The 20,719-nt window shown below is 38.0% G+C and overlaps 1 protein-coding gene across 1 annotated transcript in view; it reads left to right on the forward strand.

The window, feature by feature from the left end:
- Positions 1-20,719, forward strand: part of Met (MET proto-oncogene, receptor tyrosine kinase) — a 117,989-nt gene that overhangs the window by 42,627 nt on the left and 54,643 nt on the right. The window contains exon 3 of the mRNA XM_027926370.2: positions 18,005-18,196. Within this exon, the coding sequence (XP_027782171.1) occupies positions 18,005-18,196 (192 nt within the window). The remainder of the gene's footprint in view (positions 1-18,004; positions 18,197-20,719) is intronic.

Raw genomic sequence — 20,719 nt, forward strand, 5'->3', positions numbered from 1 at the left:
CTGATACATGATATTTTCATTGCTGTACTCCATGATTAGAGATTTCTGGACATGCATTTTGATAAGGATATTAACCTGCTTGAGTAATAGTGGATTTTTTACTCAGCATAATATTTCAAATTTTGGGTGTCACACCCTTAACTGGAGACTTCTATCTTATCAGTGTCCATTCCACCCCGTATTCTTATCTCCTCACTCTAATAAGAAAAATGAGTATCTGTCAGAATTTGGATAGAAGACCCAACCAGGAATTTCTGCCATTGCTTATTCACGGATTGACACAGATACTGATTCCATGGCTTGCAGAGTCCAGAATGACTAAGTGCCCAGAAATGTGCAGTAAGTCACATCTCCAGGGTCCAGGAAGGGCTGTAAAGTGCTCATTTATCAGGGAGATGAAACCAAAAGCTCAGCTACTCTTGAAGTCATTAAAACTCCCTTGATTTTTTTTTTTTTTTTTTAAATAGTGAATGTGATAAGTGATTCTAGGATCCTGGATACATTCCAGTCTGCTAATTATATATTTTTCTAACTAAAATGTTCTAGGCAGGTTCATTTGCATATGAATTACTGGCTGAGAAATGTTGACTTCCTATTCTAAAAACCAGTTCTGCCTTGGGGAATGCTTCACCCTAGACCTAGGCTAACATTGGAGCGCATCAAGTGTGTAGATCCACAGACAATCCAAAAATATTCTCCATTCCTTCAGTGAGAGGAAAGAAAAATGTCCAAAAGTGTGTGCTAATCTAGGATAAAAGTTGCTTTAACTGTTCTTAATGTTCACATATGGGGGAAATGGTTTTTTAATATTATAACTATAAAACAAAAGGATGGGTTGCAAATTCAGACTAACATTTGACTTTAGTTGTCTTATTTAGGTAAATCACCAAAAAATGTTTTTCAATTAGAGAACACTAAAATGGTAGATGATACTTCACATTGTGCCGTAGGTAAATGGGGTGAATTAAGGTCAGTTTTAAAGTGTAAAGCTTTCTTTTCTAGAGCTGATTTTATAAAAATTAAGTTTGCCAAGTTGTCATCTGAGAATATATAGATTAGTCATGATTAGCTAGAATTTGTGTCATGGGTACCAGAAAAGTGTAAATCTGTATATTAAATTTTCTAATGGCATTTTAAATTTAAAATATCTGATTAACACTTGGCATCTAGCAACCAACCTACTAACCAAACTATAGGTAAAATGATGTTCAGGAAACAAGGAAAATGCAAAGATGAAATTGGTCTGTTAGCTCCAAGTGAATCAATAGTATTTAATGCTAATGCACTAAGCAGATTACAAGCACTAATGCAGTGGCAGTCAATAGCAAAAATGAATATCTCTAAAAATGATCTTGACAATAAAATGTGCAGTATTTTCCATTTATTTTAAGCTAATTGCATTATGTCCTTGTTCTTTCATCTTATTAGTTTAAGCTAAGTGCTAGAAGCCTAACCATGTTATTTAGTGCATAAAATGACCAAATACTGCGATCATCGTTTTCAGCAAGAGACAGAAGGAAGGATTTATTCACAAAACCAAGATTCAACAAGAAGTCAGCTGTTTGTTGGGTACCTAACCCTGCTGGCGTTAGCAGTGATGAGCCAGCTGGATGTGGTGCTTGTGTGTGTGAAGGAGGTAGACCATAGGAAAGGTCAGGTAAACCATCAGTAACACCAATAAACAAATACATCATGGTAATTCGTGAAATGTATTGTGAGGGAAAGAAACATCCGTGAGTACACATGAGAAGGATATCTGAATTTGGTAGTTCAGGCACAAGACACTGCTCTGAGAAAGTGAAAGTTAACTTTTAGATGAAGCTTAAAATCTTAAGAAAAAGCAGTATGTCTTTAGTATATGAGCAAATAGATAGCAGGTATTTAATATGCTAACAGTCATTTCCTATCTATCTCATGAGCTTTCCACCTTAAGTAAAAGCATTTACCTTTAGCTTTTTCAAGTGGGAATGGACAGTAGAGCTAAACATTTTGTGTTCACAAAAATCTCACAAGAAGTAGTAGTATGCTGGAGAACATAACTGTTTTAACATTTTCTGTTTTTTTAAAAAAATTGTTGATGTGTTTAAACATTGCTTATCATTGATTTCTAAGTGAATTGTTACTTTTTTGTGAAGTGAAGGATGACAAATTGTAGGTTTCTAGAAGCTAAGGACATAATTTAAACCATGCTCACTCACACTTGCTGGCAGCCCATCACCTTACCAGCTGCTTTGAAAAGAGTTATTTCTACTGTTGGGACAAGTTCTTTCTTCCTCTTCTCCTTTTCCTTTCTTCTGTGCCAACTCTCAGGACCCTATTTGTCAGAGGAACATGATTGTCTTGGATGTGGAAGGGATTGTCCCATTGCCAGTTGCCAGTAGGTCCTGTGACGAAGATCAGGAAGTCAAGAACATGCAGAATAAGCCCTTTCAAATCTATCAAAATTATAAACGTTAGTAGAAAACAAGGGATGTGATGCTGAGGTGGCCCCAAGTCACATCTTTCTGCATCTGCATAGTATGCTCTGCACAATCGCATCCATTTTTAGTCCATTCCCTTCTCATGAGAATCATGTGGCTTAGAGGCCAAAGGAGAGTCGGCAGCTCCCAGGACTCACGAGGATCTCATGAGCACCTACTGAATGAACACATGTGCTCCCCAGCTGTACCATCTTGTGTCATTGTGATTCATAGGCAAGTTCCTTCATCCTCAGCTGCATACACACGTTGCCCTCTCTTTCATGTCAATTTGTATATATTTAGTCATGTAGGTATCTAAGTAAGTTTGAGGTCTCAGGGGACAGGCATTTTGTCAGCCTCTTTGTCCCTCTTTATATGCTTTGCAGATCGTAGACAACAAATTGTGTTGATAAAGAAATCTCTGTATTTACACAGTAAACAGAGACCATCTCAGTGGCTAAAAGGTTTAGATAAAAGTTCTTCTTGATAACATTTGAGAATATATTTTTAGGAATGGATTATTAATGGCCATGTTTTTGTCATCTCTACAAACTATGAGGATGTGAAATGTGGGCATAAAATATATACGAGGAATGAAAAGCAATGTTCACCTTTTTCTGGGTTCATTTCGTTCACTTGTTTGGCCCAAGAAAAGTCGTGTTTGCCAAGGGAATGGGAGACACTCAATCTTCAGGACTTATTCCTGTACCTACAAGTCAAGGAGGTCACTGGCTGGCCCCTTCCTGAAAGCTATAATTACAGGGAGAAGACTATTTATTTTCCAGTAGAGTGACCAGAATCTTGGGCATAGCTGATTGTTTATGAGAGTAGCGTGTGTGTAGGAAGTATACAAAACCTCGGGAATGGTAATAGGAAAGTGAGACACTTTTTCTTTATATTTTCAATACCATGAGCAGCTATAAGACTCTAGAAATGCTCTAAAGTGCAATAATAGAGGTGAATATGGGGTCAAATTAGGTGATCCTAGGACTTAAGCAACAGAATTAAATAAAGAGGAATTTATAATAGGATATAAGATATCTGATGATCCATTAAATATAAACTTATTTGTGGCTCCAACATCATGGTAATCAAGAATCAGTAAGTGTATTAGTGAGAGTAATTGAGAGTTATTTCTAGTTAAAAAAAAATCACATTGAGTTTATCTAAAGCCAATGTGCAAAAAGAAATTGAGCAATGTTTCCTATTTTTAACTAAACTCACTCTTATTTTCACAATAGTAATTAGAAAAGTACTGATTCCAAGTAGAGTTGGGCATATAGCATGCAAGACCAATTCTGGCACTGTCCCAATATTAAAAGGATTTTAGTCAGTGTTTGTAAAATGATGAACAATATGTAAGTGGTAGTCTAAAATAGTTGGTAGACTTGTAATTAATGTTGAAGGTCAAAGTACAGGTTTTTGACTTGCACAAAGGGCACTAAAATACATACCTGCTTTAAAAATGATACCATGTTTGGTAAACTGCAACCAGTGATTTTTATATTTTTTGTCATACCTTTTAGAATCAAGTGCTTTTTGAAAGCATGAACATCAATTATGTATTTTTAGGTGGACATGTGACATGGTGGTGCAATAATAGCCTTCTTGTTTCCTCTCCTAACTCCACTTATTTTTTTTGTAGATGCTATACCTTGGTACTGAAAATGTAAAGTTCAACCTTGGATGTATAGTTGCAGATCACACACGCATACAAATGTACACCAGGAATTCTTCACTATATCTAATAAAACAAAATTCCTTGTTTAAAAAAAAAAAAAAAACTTCAGTTGTCATGGGACCTAGGGTAACCATGGTGTAAACCACATTCAGTTGGATATCCTATGACCCTAATGATAAGATAACAATCCAGCTGAACGCAGATGAAATCATGAAAAGAGAAAGATTATGAACTGTTTGGAAACCAAATACCTATCTTTTCATAAATAAATATGAATTTTGCATTACAGCCCTCCTTTGTTCTCATGGTCTTTTGTACCAGCTGTTATAACTCCCAGAGCCTTATCCAAGGCCCTGTATGCTGGGATTTCAAGAACTAAGAAACAGTAACATTTTTTATTTTCTCTGCCTATTCATAATGAAATCCCTGCTCTAGTGAGTAGGTAGACAATTGCTTTAATAATGGTGACAGCACAGCTTCATTTACCTTTCCTGCCATTAGCAAGGCTTTCATTTTACCCCCTGAATGGCGGGTAAATCCCAAATGGAACTATTGTTTGCTTAATGCTCTGTTTTCTTCTAACCCTGTTCTTGTCTATCAGCCTCAACCCAGTTCCCCAGTGGCTCGGCAACCCTCAGCGGGGATTAAGTAATAGTTTACACAGTGTCTCTCATTCATTAACCCGTGTTGACATTCTCATTCTGTGCCCCAGCCTTATTTAAGACTTTCCTAAGCACCGTATCTAGCTGCTGGTGTAGGTGCCACCAACACCATCTATTTAATCAAGAAAGTTAATATTTCCAAAGAATCATTTGGCCTCTCTTAGCCTTCTTCACTAGCCCAATCTCATTCCGTCTCCTTCTTTTCCTTCTTCTAAACAAAACCTGGTTTCTTTCCTAGTAAATACAAACTTTAAAAAGCTTCACGTCTTCTCTCCTTTTACATGTAAACAAAGCAGAAACAGAAAATTTTATATTATTCCAGATTTTTATTTTTATTTTTGGTGTATTTTAAAATGATGCCAATAAGATGAAACTAGATCTATCTATCTGGCTCCATTCTCATCCCCACCCAATCTACTTGTCTCCACGTAGACTGAGTAATCTTTCTCGAAAGCAAATCCGTTTGGACAAGTGCATTCCTTGAAATATTGTGAGGACTCCCCAGTGGTTTCAGAGTAAAATCCACGTATCACAACTGAGGAATTTCTTACGTTGGTGCTGGCTGTTTCCTGGACCAGGGGTATGTTGACAGGTGTTGAACTCTGGGGAGAGAGCCCCTAATTTGTAGTATTTGCCAGTTTCTGGAGTATAAATACCCACACCAAACCAAAATGTCAACTTATCACTGAAACAGGTGTTGTCACTGAACAAGAACTAGGAAGAGCTATGCACAAACAGTGTTGGGAGGTAGCTTAAGCACACCACTGCCACCCTGCCATACCCTCCTCGTATCACTTTGTAGTTCCAGAGTCCATCAGTCTATCTCTCAGCCCTTCCTTCTAACACCTACTGATTTACCTTGGCTTCCTCATTTTGTCTAGTTCACACCTTCTCCCTATTCTTTAAGAGTCTACTTATACATTTCCTTGCCCAGGAAACATCCTCTGGCTCATCCCCTACCATGCCCCCCAGTTCTGTGGATGTTGTTCAGTCCTCCAGTGTATTCTTTACTCATCCCCATACCTCCTGCACACTCAGTGGCATATATTCACCACTTCCACTGTTAGCCCCTGCAGATGTGGGCTATGGATTTTAGCTTCATATCTTTGCTACCTAACATAATGGCTTGAACAAAATATATATTTATTAAATGAGGAAATAATTATGACAAAGCCCGTGTTCCAAATAATATAATAAAATGTTGATTAGTAAAAGTAATATTTCAGGTAAAACAAATTTTCATTCTTTTCCCCAAAACTTCTAAAAAACTAATGTACAGAATTGGGGAATTCCAAGATCTGAATCACACTAAGGAACACCTGGAAAGTTCTAGTCACTGTGATCTGTGTCCCTTCCTTACACACACACACACACACACACACACACACACACACACACCATCCACCAGTTTGGAACACAGATGGATCAAAGAACAAAGAAGGAAAAAAAAAAAAAGAATAGATAAGGATAAGGAAGGTGAACAGATAAGAATTCCAGAACTCTGTACTTTGCGGAAATTAGGAAAACTGAATTAAAGCCATTAAAATATTTTAGAGGGAATTTCTTCTCTGCTCTTTAATGCTTTCTTGAGCTTTTTCACACACACAGAACTCAACTTTGGGTAATACTGCCTGAAAGAGGAACTTTAGGCAACACCTTCTGATGGATGTTGCTCAAGCGGTGCTACCAATCAAGGTGACCTACCTTGAGGTTTGCATTTGGAATCTACAGATTTTTACCACTGGCTGCAAATCTGTCGTCTCAGGTTGAAAATAATACACAGGTTAAGGAAAAGAAGTTAAGAGCAAATGTCTTTATCCATACCACCATTCCCATGGCCACTGGATTTTCGCCCGCAGTGGCACAAGTTCATAGGCACCAAGCACATGCTTTGTACAGAGAAAATTTCCCGAGCTTGCCCTGATGCCGTGAGATGAAAAGAGAACCGGGTCGAGATCTCAGAGACCTTGACCACCCTGCCCACAGAAGGAGGTTTCCAATAAACAGTTCTGGTTAGAAACAAGGGAAGAAGATAAGAATCTCACTCTACAATGTAAGATGGAAAGGAGGGATAAGAACTAATGACAGATGGATTAATGGCAGGCTAGAATATAGCCATGGCCTTAAACAATATACTGGGACACGATTGAAGGACTCTGGTTTCATCCATCTTTCACCTGTCCTGGGCCTCCACTAGGCATTTATCAGCCCGTTCCTATTGAGCACAACACCATTAGGCACATAAACAGATCATGGCTCTTAAACCTTCAGCAAGAACTGCTTCCCTTTGGTTAGTACAGGGTCACTGGTGTTGTGTCTTCTGAATAGCTCTTATACTTCAATGAGTAAGTGCATTAAAATTTGATTTCCGTTAACTAAATAGAGAAAAGCAGAAAACCTCTTTGAGCTCAGCATTAAAAATCTGCCTCACTTGAACAACTTTTTGTGAATCACTGTCACTCTGGGCTATGATGGAAGGGCAAAATGAAGACTGCTAACCAAAACCACATGGGTTCGGTCTGTTTTGCATCTGATTCACCTTAGGAGATGATGATAAAGAAGAAAAAATTTTAACACTTCAAATTCCAAAGCCCATGTCATTGTAGAATTCTGAGTCTTTGGATCCTAGTGATACCTTAAAAAGAGAGAATATACATTTATCTACATACGCATACATTTGTACACATGCATATATGTATGCATACGCATGTGTACATAAAATATATTCTGCTCTAAGATTATTTTCACTTCTCTCCTTGTTAATACAACTCTGTTAAGACGTGGCTCAACTTCCACCTCCACCATGAGCTGCTGGAGCCTCATGATTTTACTCTTCCTCATCTATAGCACTTAACTTCCTGTATGGGGTTTTCAGAACTTACTCATCAACTGGGTAGTTTGTACTTCATGTTATTTGCTGTTTTCTGTGTTGTTCTCATGCTTCCTATGTGCATAGTACCTTTAGGCTGAAGCATAATACAAGTATTTGCTCGGACTGGCAAACTGTGCCATTTTTTGTATATTCAGCAAGTTAAGAATGATTTTTACCCTTTGAAAGGGTTAAACATACACAGACAAACTAAAATATGTCATAGCCCCTCAAAGACTAACATATTTGTGGTCTTTTTTAAAAGTGTGCTTTAGATAATGAAAAACTGGGCTGAGGGTGTAACTCAGTGGTAAAGCATATGCTTAGCATGTACAAGACCCTAAGTTCAATCCCCACCACTGTAAAAATATTTTAAAAAGAGGAAGAAATTAAAAACAAGAAATTAGTAGACAGATAACAGGGCCACAAGTTTTGAAGAACTATGGATGACCTATTTACAAACCATAATTCTGTATGATAGGTATGAGTGTTTCTTCCAGATAAAGAAACTAAGGCCTGTTGACCTACATAATTAGAATTTTGAACTTTGTCCTTAATAAGCATTATGAAGAGTCACTAGACCAAGAACAGTAATATTAGCAACGATAATAACAACTGTTTAAGTTGCATAAGTTTAGAAACTTAGTCTTTTTTATTCTTTAAAGCCATAGCACCTAGAATAGTGTCTGATGATTCTGTGTTGGTTTCCTAGAGCTGCCATAACAAATTACCACAAACTTAGTGACTTAAAAAAGAATTTAAAAACCAGAAATTTATTCTCACAGTTCTGGAGGTTAGAAGTCAAACTCAAAGTGAGGCTCGAGGGAGGCATCTTTCCTTGGTTGTTGCAGTTGAGATGCGCCAGGGTTGTTCAGGCACAGCAGCCTCATTCCCTTCTCTATCCTCATATGACCATCTCCTGTGCGTTTTTCTGTGTGTCCTCTCTTCTTTGTATGAGGACAACAGTTATTTGGCTCAGGACCCACATAATATCCAGGATGATTTCATTTTAAGATCCACAACTAATTATATATCAAAGAAAGCACATTTCCAAATAAGGTTACATTCTGAAGTTCCAGGAGACGTGAATTTTGAGGGAATACTATTCAACATACTATGGGTCTCTATAAACATTTCTGAATGACTAAATGAAAGCAGTAACTATTTAACATGTTCCCGGTATTGGATATATTTAATTTAAAATTCAAAGCAATTCTGTTAAAAAGGTACATAGGTATGTGTTTTCCCCTTCACAAGTGAAGAACTGTGGCTTAGAGAACTGAGTATTCCTGTGTGCACAGCTAATAATGGCACAGCCACTCCTGAATCCTGGCACTTCTCCACTAGACTTCTGATTGCTATGGGATGTGCTGAGGTGTTTAGAGAGCATTACACTAAAAAGTTATAATGGTGAACTTGTGGAAGAAGATTCTAGAGTCAAGTAAATCAGATTGTAGGAGACCAAGAAAGAGACTTCTTTTCAGTCAATAGAAAAATATATAAGCATCAATGCACAGAGAGGAACAACAAAGAGAAAGGAAGAATCGAAGATGGCTGAGACCTCAAACCTAGAGGTGCCATGTAAAAATGGGAGTTCTGAAAGAAATAGGATGGCTTTAATGTCAGCAGTGACATATTCAAAGATGCCTGCAGGCAGTTTTGGAGACAGGGTTGGTCCTCAGGAAAGAGAATGCCAGTGAGTGTGTGGTTAGGTCATCACCAGGAGACTGAGAGGGCAGAGTGTCTGTGGCACTCATCACCTCGTGAATCACCAGTGTTGAGCAGCAGCTGCCTGGCCGGGAGCCTGGCTATATTTGTGGCCGTCTGAGGCTCTACATACAAAAGAGGATGTCCTTTCTTCCTGCCAAGACACAACCAACCTTCCCTTTAACTCTGCTCCCCAGCTTTGCTCTCTTGCTGGAATTCTAATGGAGGTCTCAGGTAGGCATGTACCAGGGCTCTGTTGAAGTCACAAGGAAGGATAACTTCACCCAGGCAAGTCCATGGTCCAATTCTTTGGGTTGGACCATAACATCCTTTAATAGGCCAACCTTGCATTAATGACCGAAAGAGCCTTGCATTAATGACCCTTTCTTCTTGAAAGGTGACTCTTTTACATTGACCAGAGAATATGGGCTTCAATGTCAACAGCTTAGACATTCAAGTAGATGACAGGAGTTAAAATATGTCTATACCTAATATAAGCAGTCAGTGAAGTTCAAACCTCTATGCCCTGCTTATAGTCAGCTCCACACTGACCCCCTCCCAGTCCTATTGTTTAAGTCAGCTTTTTTGCTGCTATGACCAAAAGACCTGACAAGAACAATTTCAGAGGAGGAAAAGTTTATTTTGGGACTCACAGTTTCAGAAGTCTTGGCCCATAGATGGCTGACTCTGTTGCTCTGAGCCTGAGGTGAGGGAGAACATCATGGTAAAAAGGTGTGAGAAAAGCAGCTCAGGACATGGCACCAGAAGGCAGAGAGAGACAAAGAGAGCTCCACTCTTCAGGAACAAACCATATACCCCAAAGGTACAACCCCAGGGATCCACCTCCTCCAGCCACAATTTATCTGCCTGCAGCTGCCACCCAGTTAACCCCTATCAGTGGATTAATGCACTGAATAGGTTAAAGCTTTCATAACCCAATCATTTCACCTCTAAGCTGTCTAGCATTGTTTCACGCATGAGCTTTGGGGGGATACCTCATATCTAAACCATAACACCTGCTTAATAAACAGAAGAGATCAGGCTCATTCAGGGTGATACAGCTGTAGACTCCTACTTATAAACAGTAGAGAACATGTGAATGACATCTAGGGAAATAAACTAAGTGAAATTCCTGAAATAAAAGCAGTTCAGATTTTAGCTAACTATATGAAAAGCTCTAAGGAAAAGGGGACTTTCTATTCTGAAATGTGCTTCTCCCAAAAAATCATTACACTGTGTATCTGGAATTTGTACAAAGTTGGATTATGGATAAGGTTTATATTACAGTACTTATTTTAATTTAGTCATGGTCAAGAGGGAAAAGAGCTGCTGTGAGTGAACTGGCAATGATTTTACAAGGTAGTACATTTTTAAAAATTTATCTGCAAGGCTGATTTAAATTATCTATAGATGAGCTAAATCTGTCCTATAGATCAATTACAAGAATCACTATTTTAAATATATCACATCCTTAATTATACTGAATTAAATGTAATTACATATTCACTGCATACATCATAGTGTTAATTAGGGGAAACATTTTGAATCAAATATACTGAGGTATATAGTACTTCAATTTCTTTTTATAATAAAAAAGCTGTATGGGCTGAGTCAGGTAAAAAATATATGGCAACTACTCATGAAATGGTAGAGAAAGACTGTAAAGACTAAATTAATTAATGTATCGAGGCTTACAAATTATAGAGTAATTCCTATAATTATGACATTATGTAAGGCTTTGGGAAAGGAAGCAAGACTGTAATAAATTTTTTAAAAAGTAAAACCATGTTTACCCTTGGCTCTCAGAGTCATGTAATTATTTTAGAAGAGGCTAGGCTTTGAAGAATTTAATTCTTTTTAAAGATCTTCTTATAGAATCCAGAATGTACTTGGATTTGGGGGCAGCCCAAGTTGGTGAGAGGACAGTGATTGTCAGATTTAGTCTGACAGCTGGCTGATGGCAGTTTGGTAACTCTGAAGGGGAAGCTTTGGGAAGCCATCCGTAGAAATTTGAAATCAATTGGCTCAGCCTCTCCCTTTGTGGATAAAAAACATTCAGCTAGGCTGCTGGAGATGTCTGCAGGCCATGTGAACAACTCAATGCCTTGGTTCCCCACTAAGTGTGTTATTATGAGACTGGGTGATTAATATTTGTAAAGTGCTTCGAACAGTGTCTGCCTGTAAATACTAGAAATGAATGTTTATTAAAATCAGTAAAATAAAACCAAGGTGCTGTGGTTTGCCGAAGGCCATGCAGCTCAGCAAAGTATTGCTGGGATAGCTCCAGTCCTATCCATAGAAGTGACCATTCTTCTTTTTTATCAGATCCTTAAGCCATCTGTAGAATGTGATTTTGCCTCAGATATCCTGTAGGAGCTTGTGAATAATAAGTATGACTCAGTGAAAGGAATATAGGACTTGAAATCAACAACTAGAATTCAAGCTCTAATATATACTGGTTCAACGCTCCGAATCTCAGTTTCTTTATCTGTAGAATTATGATGATCCTAACAAACCCAAATCATACATGTGCTGACAGGATCAAATGAGATCAGGTACTTTGAAAACCATAATCCAGTGTACTAATGTTATTTAATATTATTATTGGGAGCTTAGCCAGGACAATGTTTCAAAACTGCTTAGGACATCAAGAAGTTGGGAAGGAGAAAGTTCTTGGTAGGCTTGCTCCACTTCCTCATTTCCTATTCATTGTTTTCTTTTAAATTTTATCTTATTATTACATGCTTTATATATATAAAAGAATTATGGACTATATTTGCATACATATATGTATGTGTGTGTTGTGTGAAAAATAAAACCAGTACTCATGTATTTACCACCAGACTTAAGAAAGAAAACATTACCAATGCCTTTGAAGCTCCCTCTGTGTCCCAGTAATATCCCTCTCCCTCCCAGAAGAGTGGGTAAATGATTGTGAATTGTGTGTTCATCTTTCCTTGCCTGTTGTTACATTACACATGTATGTGTGTGCCTAAAAATCGTATTGATTTAATGTAGGTTTTTCCGTATATTTTTTTCCCCTCTTGACTTAAGTAGTACTTAGTATCTTCCTGTACTCTTACATAATTACTCTTAGTATCTTCCTGTACTCTTACATAATTACACCTTATTCTTTGTTACTATATCCTTTCCCTGTGCAATAAAATACATCACCTCTGTCATTCAAAAGACTCCATCAAGAGAGATTTTAGGAGAGCACAGACTTCATTTTTACAAGAGTAAGGAATGGGTGCCAGTGCTAGTGGAAAGTATGCAGGAATCCAGGACTCTGAGGTTCTTGGTCAGGATAACCACTCTGAGATTCATCTGGGTCCCAGGTGGCACCTTGACCTTGAGCCTCAAAATAACAAAAGGAGATAAGTTGAATGCTATTCTAAGAAGTTTGGATTTCTCTACAGGCCTCTGGGAAGCAATTAAGATTTTGAAAAAGGGAGTGATAGTTCAGGACAGCTGCAAGGCAGAAAAGATAAGAGACAAAAGGGCCAGTGAGGAAACACCTATTCTGGGCAGGGGCATTGGCATGGCTAGGACCTGCCCAGGAGCAACACTGGACAGAGTTCAGCAGGACTTCACAAGTGGTTGGAGTAGGAAATACTAGAGGAAAAAAAAAAAGGTGTTGAATGAAATTCCAAAGTTATCTGAATGCACACATGGTCATGTTCATTAATCAGAATAAATAACAAAGAGAGCTAGAATTGAAAGCCACAGTGATTGATACATCCCAAAAGGTAAGTGATTGTCTCTCTGATATTATACAGAAAATAATGATTAATTTCATTCTTAAGTTAAAGGACTGCTATAAAATGATATTTTCATGTTTTGGAGGGGATTTTTATTTTATTATCCAGGTCCTCGCACATGCTAGGCCAGCCACTCTAGTACTGAGCTATAGCCCAAGTATAAGATGATCTTGAGGGTCTTTTCCATTTTCAAGTTATGTAAATCTCAGAACATTGCCCAGAAAACAATAATAACAAAAGAAGTTCATGAACTTGAGAATCAGAGAGAACTGTATTCAGGCACCTGTTCCAATGTGAACTGTGCATTGTGGCAGAACCCTCAGCTACCCTGAGTGTGTAAAACCTCACAGGGCTGCTGTGAGGTATGAAAATGCCCAGTTCAGTGCCTGGCACATTGTGTGTGCAAGGTAAAGACTGATTTTCTCCCTCCCTTCCTTTCTTCCTTCCTTCCTTCAGTCTTCCTCCCTTTGTTAGTATGGGGAGAGTCATTCTGGCTCCCTCCTGCAGCTGGTGTGAAACCTTCTCTGTAGACTGCTGCAGTTCCCAAAGTAGCTACTATCTCAGAGAGCTGCTTCCTGCCAGCTATGCTCACTCATATCCCAAAGTACAACACAAACTGGCTTTCAAGAAAGTACACATAGGTAGGAGATCCCTGACAGCAGGTGAGTAGTTCCTCTTTCAACTGGGCCCCAGGAACTGTGTTTAAAGTGCTGACATTAAACAATTGCATCCTCCTTGCACAAGTAAGCAGCCATCGCATCTTCTTGTTGTCTTTAAGGGACAGTGAGTGAGGTTGAGAATCACAATTGCACACTGCTATATGTTTACAATGTGAGAACTTCAACCAAGGCTCCCTGTTAAAGTGCAAGGACAGCATGCAACTCTCTAAGTCAGTTCCTGCCACCATGACCCCAGTCATTGAGTTGATTGGGATTCTCAGCAGGAAGAGACAAGGACAGCCCCCTCTTCTATAGCTAATGCTAGAATGTTACTTTTTTCCTAGATACCAGTGTTCCCACAGGTCCCCTGTAGATCTCTGTTATGAGGAAATGAAAAAGAAAAAGGTCAGGATCCTCTGGCTTATGAAATTTGAATGCCATTTGTACTTGACATCATGTTTGTTTTTTAGCTTCAGTTGCACAATTTTTCAAGATTAATAAGTTCTGTAGATGCTATTCCAACATTGTGCAATGTCTCCATACTAAGGAATTTTGTTAGTGGGCAATAGAGCACAACTCAATTCTATCAGTTCTTGAAGTGGTACTATTTAGGGACCTCTCTATTTCCTGAAGGAAAACCTTGAAGTGCGCAATATAAATATTGCATTAACTCTAATGCAGAGTTCTACATTTATGCCTTTCATGTGTGGAAACAGGTGTGTAGAGGCCAAAGCCCTGGTTATATTGCTCTCTCTTCATCTAAAAATGGTCAGCAAGTTCCTGCGGGTTTGCAGACACTGAGGGGTTCTTAGAGGTCTTCTCACCTCCATTCCCCTGCTACCCATCAGCAAGGCAACTGCAAAGTAAACTGGGTAGGAGGAGGATCTCTGCTGGCTTTGTAGATGCATTTATTTCTTAGCAAGTGTCATTGAAAACTTACTTATATTAGGCATGGTACAGGGTACAGGGATACAGAGGATAAGACAGTTCCTGTCCTCCCATTGATAGAAAGGAGGACAGGAATCATTTATGATCAAAGAAGAGTCCATCCACAGCAAATTGTTTTTATATCCCAGTGAATTCAACAGCTCAAATAGCACCTTACCTCCGGTCAAGTTTGAGACTTTAAAGTTCCCAGGATGCCACATAAGAATAAAGAAAGACAATGATCATTAACAAAAGAAGGAACGAAAGAGCCACAGAAGCTGACTGTGAAGAGCAGTGGCCTCTGCAGTGGAGCACTTCCAATGACCTTATCTTTGAAATTGGTCTCTGTTTCTTTAAGCATCTTCCCTTGGCTCTTTCAACATGGACAATTGGTCACCAATAGAAACTTAATTATCAATTAATCGATTGCTATTGAGTTGCCAGGATTTCATCCCAGTTATCTGCTACTCCTCAGAGTAATCTATAGTATTCTAGTGAAGAAAAGCTTCTAATTAAATAGTGAAATAGCACTCATTAATAGAGCAAAATAAATATCTAAAACTAAAACATTGTACTATTTCCGAGAGACAGTAGGTTTAACATCTCTAAGACTCTATTTGATAATTTATTACCATTTAAAATGAAGAAATAATTGTTGGTACATGAAATAGAGCTTTTTAGGTAGCTTTTAACCATAAAAATCAATAGATGTAGGAACTTTCCATTTCATGTGACAGATGGTTGACCTTAAGGAGTAAGGTCATCATATAGAAGAATAAATTTTTTTTTGTTCTTAAACTCTTTGATTGAAATATGCTATGATATTTTCTGGTTGTTATCAAACAACATTCATTTTCCTGGATTGGTAGCTACATACAGTGATGTGTAAAAATGGACTTTCTATTTGTTCTAAGGTCCTCCTTTTCCTTAATACATATTCCTCTCATCATCATCTGCCCCAGGTTTACTAATTCCTAGCCATCTCATCAAGATAGTCAGGAGCCTTGTACTCTTTATTTGTCCTTCATAAACTTTTAACTACCCCTATCCCAGAAAAAAAAATGACTTAAATAATACTGGTTCATGTCTTCACACCCATCCCTGTCTACCTATAATTGATTCACTTATTTGTTGATTCATTCAATTGATATTTACTAGCTGCCTATTATATGTGGTGTTTAGTTACTGCCAACAGTACAGTGGTGAAAATACAGTCTCTAACTGCAGAGAACTATCACAGGAGAAGGCTCACATTATCTTACAATTGCATAAGCAAATTGAAATTGCAGCTATAGCTATCTTACAGCTATGCTGTGCTGTCTATGATGCTTAGGCAAAAGGTATTGTGAAAGTCTAATAATAGGAACATTGGACCTTGATATTGGCATCAGGGCAGGCATCCTGAGGGAATGGTGATAAGCTAAGGTCTGAAGGAGGTATAGGAGTTCACAAGGTGAATGGAGGTGGAGGCAGAAATCCAGGCAGAGGAAACAGCCTAAGCGTTTAATGGGAGGACACCTGGAGAAAGGAAGGAAGGACCCCTCCCTGGTGCACAGAGAACACAGACCTAGAGAAGCTGGGTAGTGGCCAGATGATGACACCCACATCCAACATGTCAAAAATGTTTTCTTCTATTCTAAAAGCAATGGGTAAGCATTAAGTGTTTTAGATAAAGAGGCACATGGTTAGATTCACATTCTTATAAGAGTCCTGTTAGAGTGTTGAAAAGAGATCACCTGATGAGAGTGATGGTGGATTTGGTGGGTCTAGTTAGCAACCCACTAGTTGTGGTCCCAGAAAAGGGTGAGTGACCAGGATGAAGATGGTGGTTATGGAGAGAGAAAAACCCAGGGAGGTCCAGGAGATATTTAGAAGTGATGGAAATTGAAGATGGAATGTATATGGGGGGCTAAAAAAAAAAAAAAAAAGCAGTAGGAATCAGGGATGGCACTTGGGTTTCCAACTTGTGTGCCTTGAAGGATATATGTAATATATCACTGGGGTGTGTAATATATAATCAGGAGTGGAGTATTAGTTATTTTGAGACTGAAATCTCTTGAGACTTGAGAGTGGAGACACAAAAGCATGTGTCCATGAATAATAGACATGTGTCTGCATAATAGATATCACAGAAATTGCCAGGACTTACTATGAAAAGTGGAGAAATAGCCCTTTGGAGCCTTGAGAAACGCTGACATTGATAGCCAGGTGCAGATGGTCCAACAAAGGAGAATTACTACAATCTGAGTGCCTGGGGCTGGGACTTGGTGGTGATTCAGTGGTAACTCACGTGCTTAGTATGCACAAGGCCCTGGGTTCAATCTCCAGCACCATTAAATTAAAAAAAAAAAAAAACAGACTGAAGCAGAAGGAAGGATCTTCTCAGTATATAATTGTCACATACTACTAAACAACATTTTTAAAAAATCCTTCCCCTTGAGGTTGAACCTAAAAGATAGTTACCAGACCGTAGTTTTCTTGGTAAGCTAGTTACTGATACATTTAATGCACAGCTCTTTTGTTTTTTCAACTTTTGCCCAGTGATGACTCACCCAAGATCCTATATGCTGAGTTCTGTTGTAAGAGATTTATATAAATTAGTTCACTTAGTCTTTGCAACAGTTCTGTAAGCTAGGTACTATTTCTGTAATACTGTATGTTTTACACGTGGGGAAAGAAACAGATGATGTGAATTTCTGAACACAGAGAGATTGTAGGTATTACATAAAGCATATAAGCATTTGAGATCAGAATTTGTTGCAAGCACTTGGGTCTGTGTACTGCTACCTACCCATGAATTATCTACTAACCGCCACTGCCCACCACCTCTGCACAAAATGCATAGAGGCACACATTTTAAAATGTAATATCACAGTATGATTCTACGATCAATTGTTATTCCATTTGCAGTTCATCTCATAGGACTTGCCTGCTAGAAGCATTACCTTTATGGCAAGGGCTGAGACATTTAAAGTTTTGTTTTTCTTTTAATAGCGTCTGCTAAGTTCCTTCTTTACATATGCACATATCCAACCACTGTGCAAACTGTGAAGGTAAGGTTTGCCTCCAGTTTTCAAGTCTGTATATACACAAACCAAGCCTAGTAAAATTGGAGCTATATTGGTCAGTAGAAATATTTATGCCAGTGTGGGGCCATTTTTCTACTTGAACTGTTATCTTTGCCATTCCGTTCCAAGCTATGAAAAGACACACAGAAGTTTCTTACCAGCTTGTTCTCATCTGCACTGTCATTAATTCAATAACCATATTTTATTCCAGATGCTTCTGAGAAATTCATCGGGCTGTGAAGTGCGCAGTGATGAATATCGAACTGAGTTTACCACACCTTTGCCGCGCATTGACTTATTCATGGGCCAATTCAACCAAGTGCTCTTAACATCTATATCTACCTTCATTAAAGGAAACCTCACCATTGCTAATCTTGGGACGTCAGAGGGTCGCTTCATGCAGGTAAGGGCTTTCAGAGGGTCTCTTTTATTTGATACTATGCAATTAGTTTGTTTTGGTTTTTTCAGTAAGGTATTTGCAAATACTGTGAAATGCAATTCACAGCAGAAGCTCAGGACACAGGCTAAAAGCCAAACAAAGAAGTCTGGTCCACTTTTTATGAAGTGTATGGCCTAGTTTTGTTAAGTTTTTGAAGCTTTCACTTTGAACGTGGTTGCTTTAATTTTCATGTCTGGAATGGTTTGGTGGGTTTTTTTTTTCCATTCATAACTTCTATCACATGATTGGAAAGTAAAAATGAAACAATTAAAGCACTTCCAGGAGATGTTTTCCTATTCCAAGGGAAGCAGCGGATCAAAGGAGAGCTATTGTGTGAACCGTGTGTCTCCATGAGAAGAAACATTCACATCATTGAGAAGTGTTGGCAGGAGTTGGGAAGACACACTATCATCAAAATCCCATTGTAATTGAGGCTCTCCTGATTCTGAAAAATGATGGGATCAGACACAAAGAAGTTAAAATACTTTTTTTAAAAAATGCATTTTATTAAATGCTTTTAATGATGAGCAACAGTATTTCCATACAATAAAAGTCTACATTTCAGGCTTGATTGAAGTCACTGTGTTTCCTAGCTACAAGAATCACAGCACTCTCCAGACATTAAAATGCTCTAGTGTTGGATTTATTTTACCACTTTAATAATTATGGCACTTTCAATATGAATTCATGAATGCAGAATGACAATGACATCTATGGAAATGTTGAAGCTCTACAAACACTACAAATTTCTTGTGACGGAAGATGCTCACTTCACAATTGTCTGATATAGTTAACATTCAGATCAACCAAATGACTTCTAGTAAGTCAATTGAGGACAATGAGTTCTTCCTAAGACTTGATTATCTGTACATCCAGTGTCTGTGCTCCTTTGTAAAATTTACTTTTAAAAATTACTACAGTCTTTATAACAATCTAGATATTGGTCATTGCCACATTTTAAGGACTATAAATCATGTTTTTCTAGTACTAATGGCATAATGGAATGTTTTCAAAGTCATACAGCATGTAAATAAAACTTTCCTAGCTCAAAACTAACTATATAGAACCTGTGCTCTAAATGTTTCCACACCATCTCCCCTCCTGAGCTTCACATTCCTCCCTCTCCTCCCTCTATCCCATTCCATTGTGTTTATTTAACCACCTCACCCATCTTGGCCATTTAATTCTATCCTTAACTTCTCAAAATCTGAAGGAGGGAAGCCCAGGCCTTCCACATGGACAGACATGGCCTCTAACACATTTAAATATGGTTGTATCTATTATCCTTGTAACATGGGTATTATTATTTTGTATTTATATGTGTTTTTAGTTTATATTGATGGTAGTTTTAAAAATTCCAAAGAATTTGAAGATGCAGGATAAAACCTAGCATCTGTTGAATTCCTTATGTGTTCATAATTTTCCTTTGTCTCCCTTTATCTTAATTTCTGTTTTTCTTTTCTTTTTTCTAAATTGTTCATTATCTCACCAATCCAGGTTCATATTAATAAGTTTTCTGTAACCATTTTAGGTCTTTTTTTAACATCAAAAGCATCATGATCTGTTTCCAGATGCTAAACTTCTAATAAAATCCCATTTTAAATAGGTTGCTTTAATGACAGGGTCCACACAATCCAAGGAATGTGTCTTGTGTCCATCTCATTATAACAGAAATGCTATGACAAATGATTTCTTCTTATATAAAAGAAACTTCTTATGCCATTAACTGCATCCCATACAGAAGGTGGAAATAATAGATTTTTATTTTATGAAAAGTACTGAAGTCACTGATTTTTTTGTAAACAGGTGACTTTTAATCATCAACTGTGTGTGGAGACCTCACCTACTTTTCTTTACTAGGCAAATGAGGGATGAAAAGGAAACAGTGACACAGAACCTGCCCTTAAAAAACTCAAGTTTTAGTAAAAGAGATAAAAACATTTTCTGGTAACAATAGTATTCACAGACAAAGGGCTGTTGGTACCCACAGAAGATTTATTTTTCTGACACTTGAAATTTTATATAAATAAACTGAAAGCACTTGAATAATCATTCAACATTACTGAAATGCAGTTTGTTTACAGCAAATAATAGTGGGGGGATGGGTTAAGGGTGGGAGTTGGGTTAAGGAGGAAGATCAGTGACCTTCCTTCCAGCCTGATCTTTCAGAGCAGTGACTGCCCACCAAGTTCTGTAAATGTTTTGACTGGGCTAAGGGCTAAACCTGTGGCCCGCCTAAGTTCTACAAGTCAACTTTTAATAAATACTATGGAGTTTCTGTTACAAAATAGAATGAACATTTTCTCTCCCTCTCTGAAGACAGCTGCCACACATGAAAAGGAACAGAAAAATGATTTTACTTCCTTCCTACCCTGAAACCTAATGGCAAAGTTGCTTTGCAATTTTTTTTTTCTCCCAAGAGTTTGCAGCTGTTTCTGCCCTTCCTATTGTGCTTGTGTTCAGCTCAGGCTGGGAACACAAGCTACA

The sequence above is a fragment of the Marmota flaviventris genome, chromosome 1, assembly GCF_047511675.1.
Source record: "Marmota flaviventris isolate mMarFla1 chromosome 1, mMarFla1.hap1, whole genome shotgun sequence".
Classification (NCBI taxonomy): Eukaryota; Metazoa; Chordata; class Mammalia; order Rodentia; family Sciuridae; genus Marmota; species Marmota flaviventris.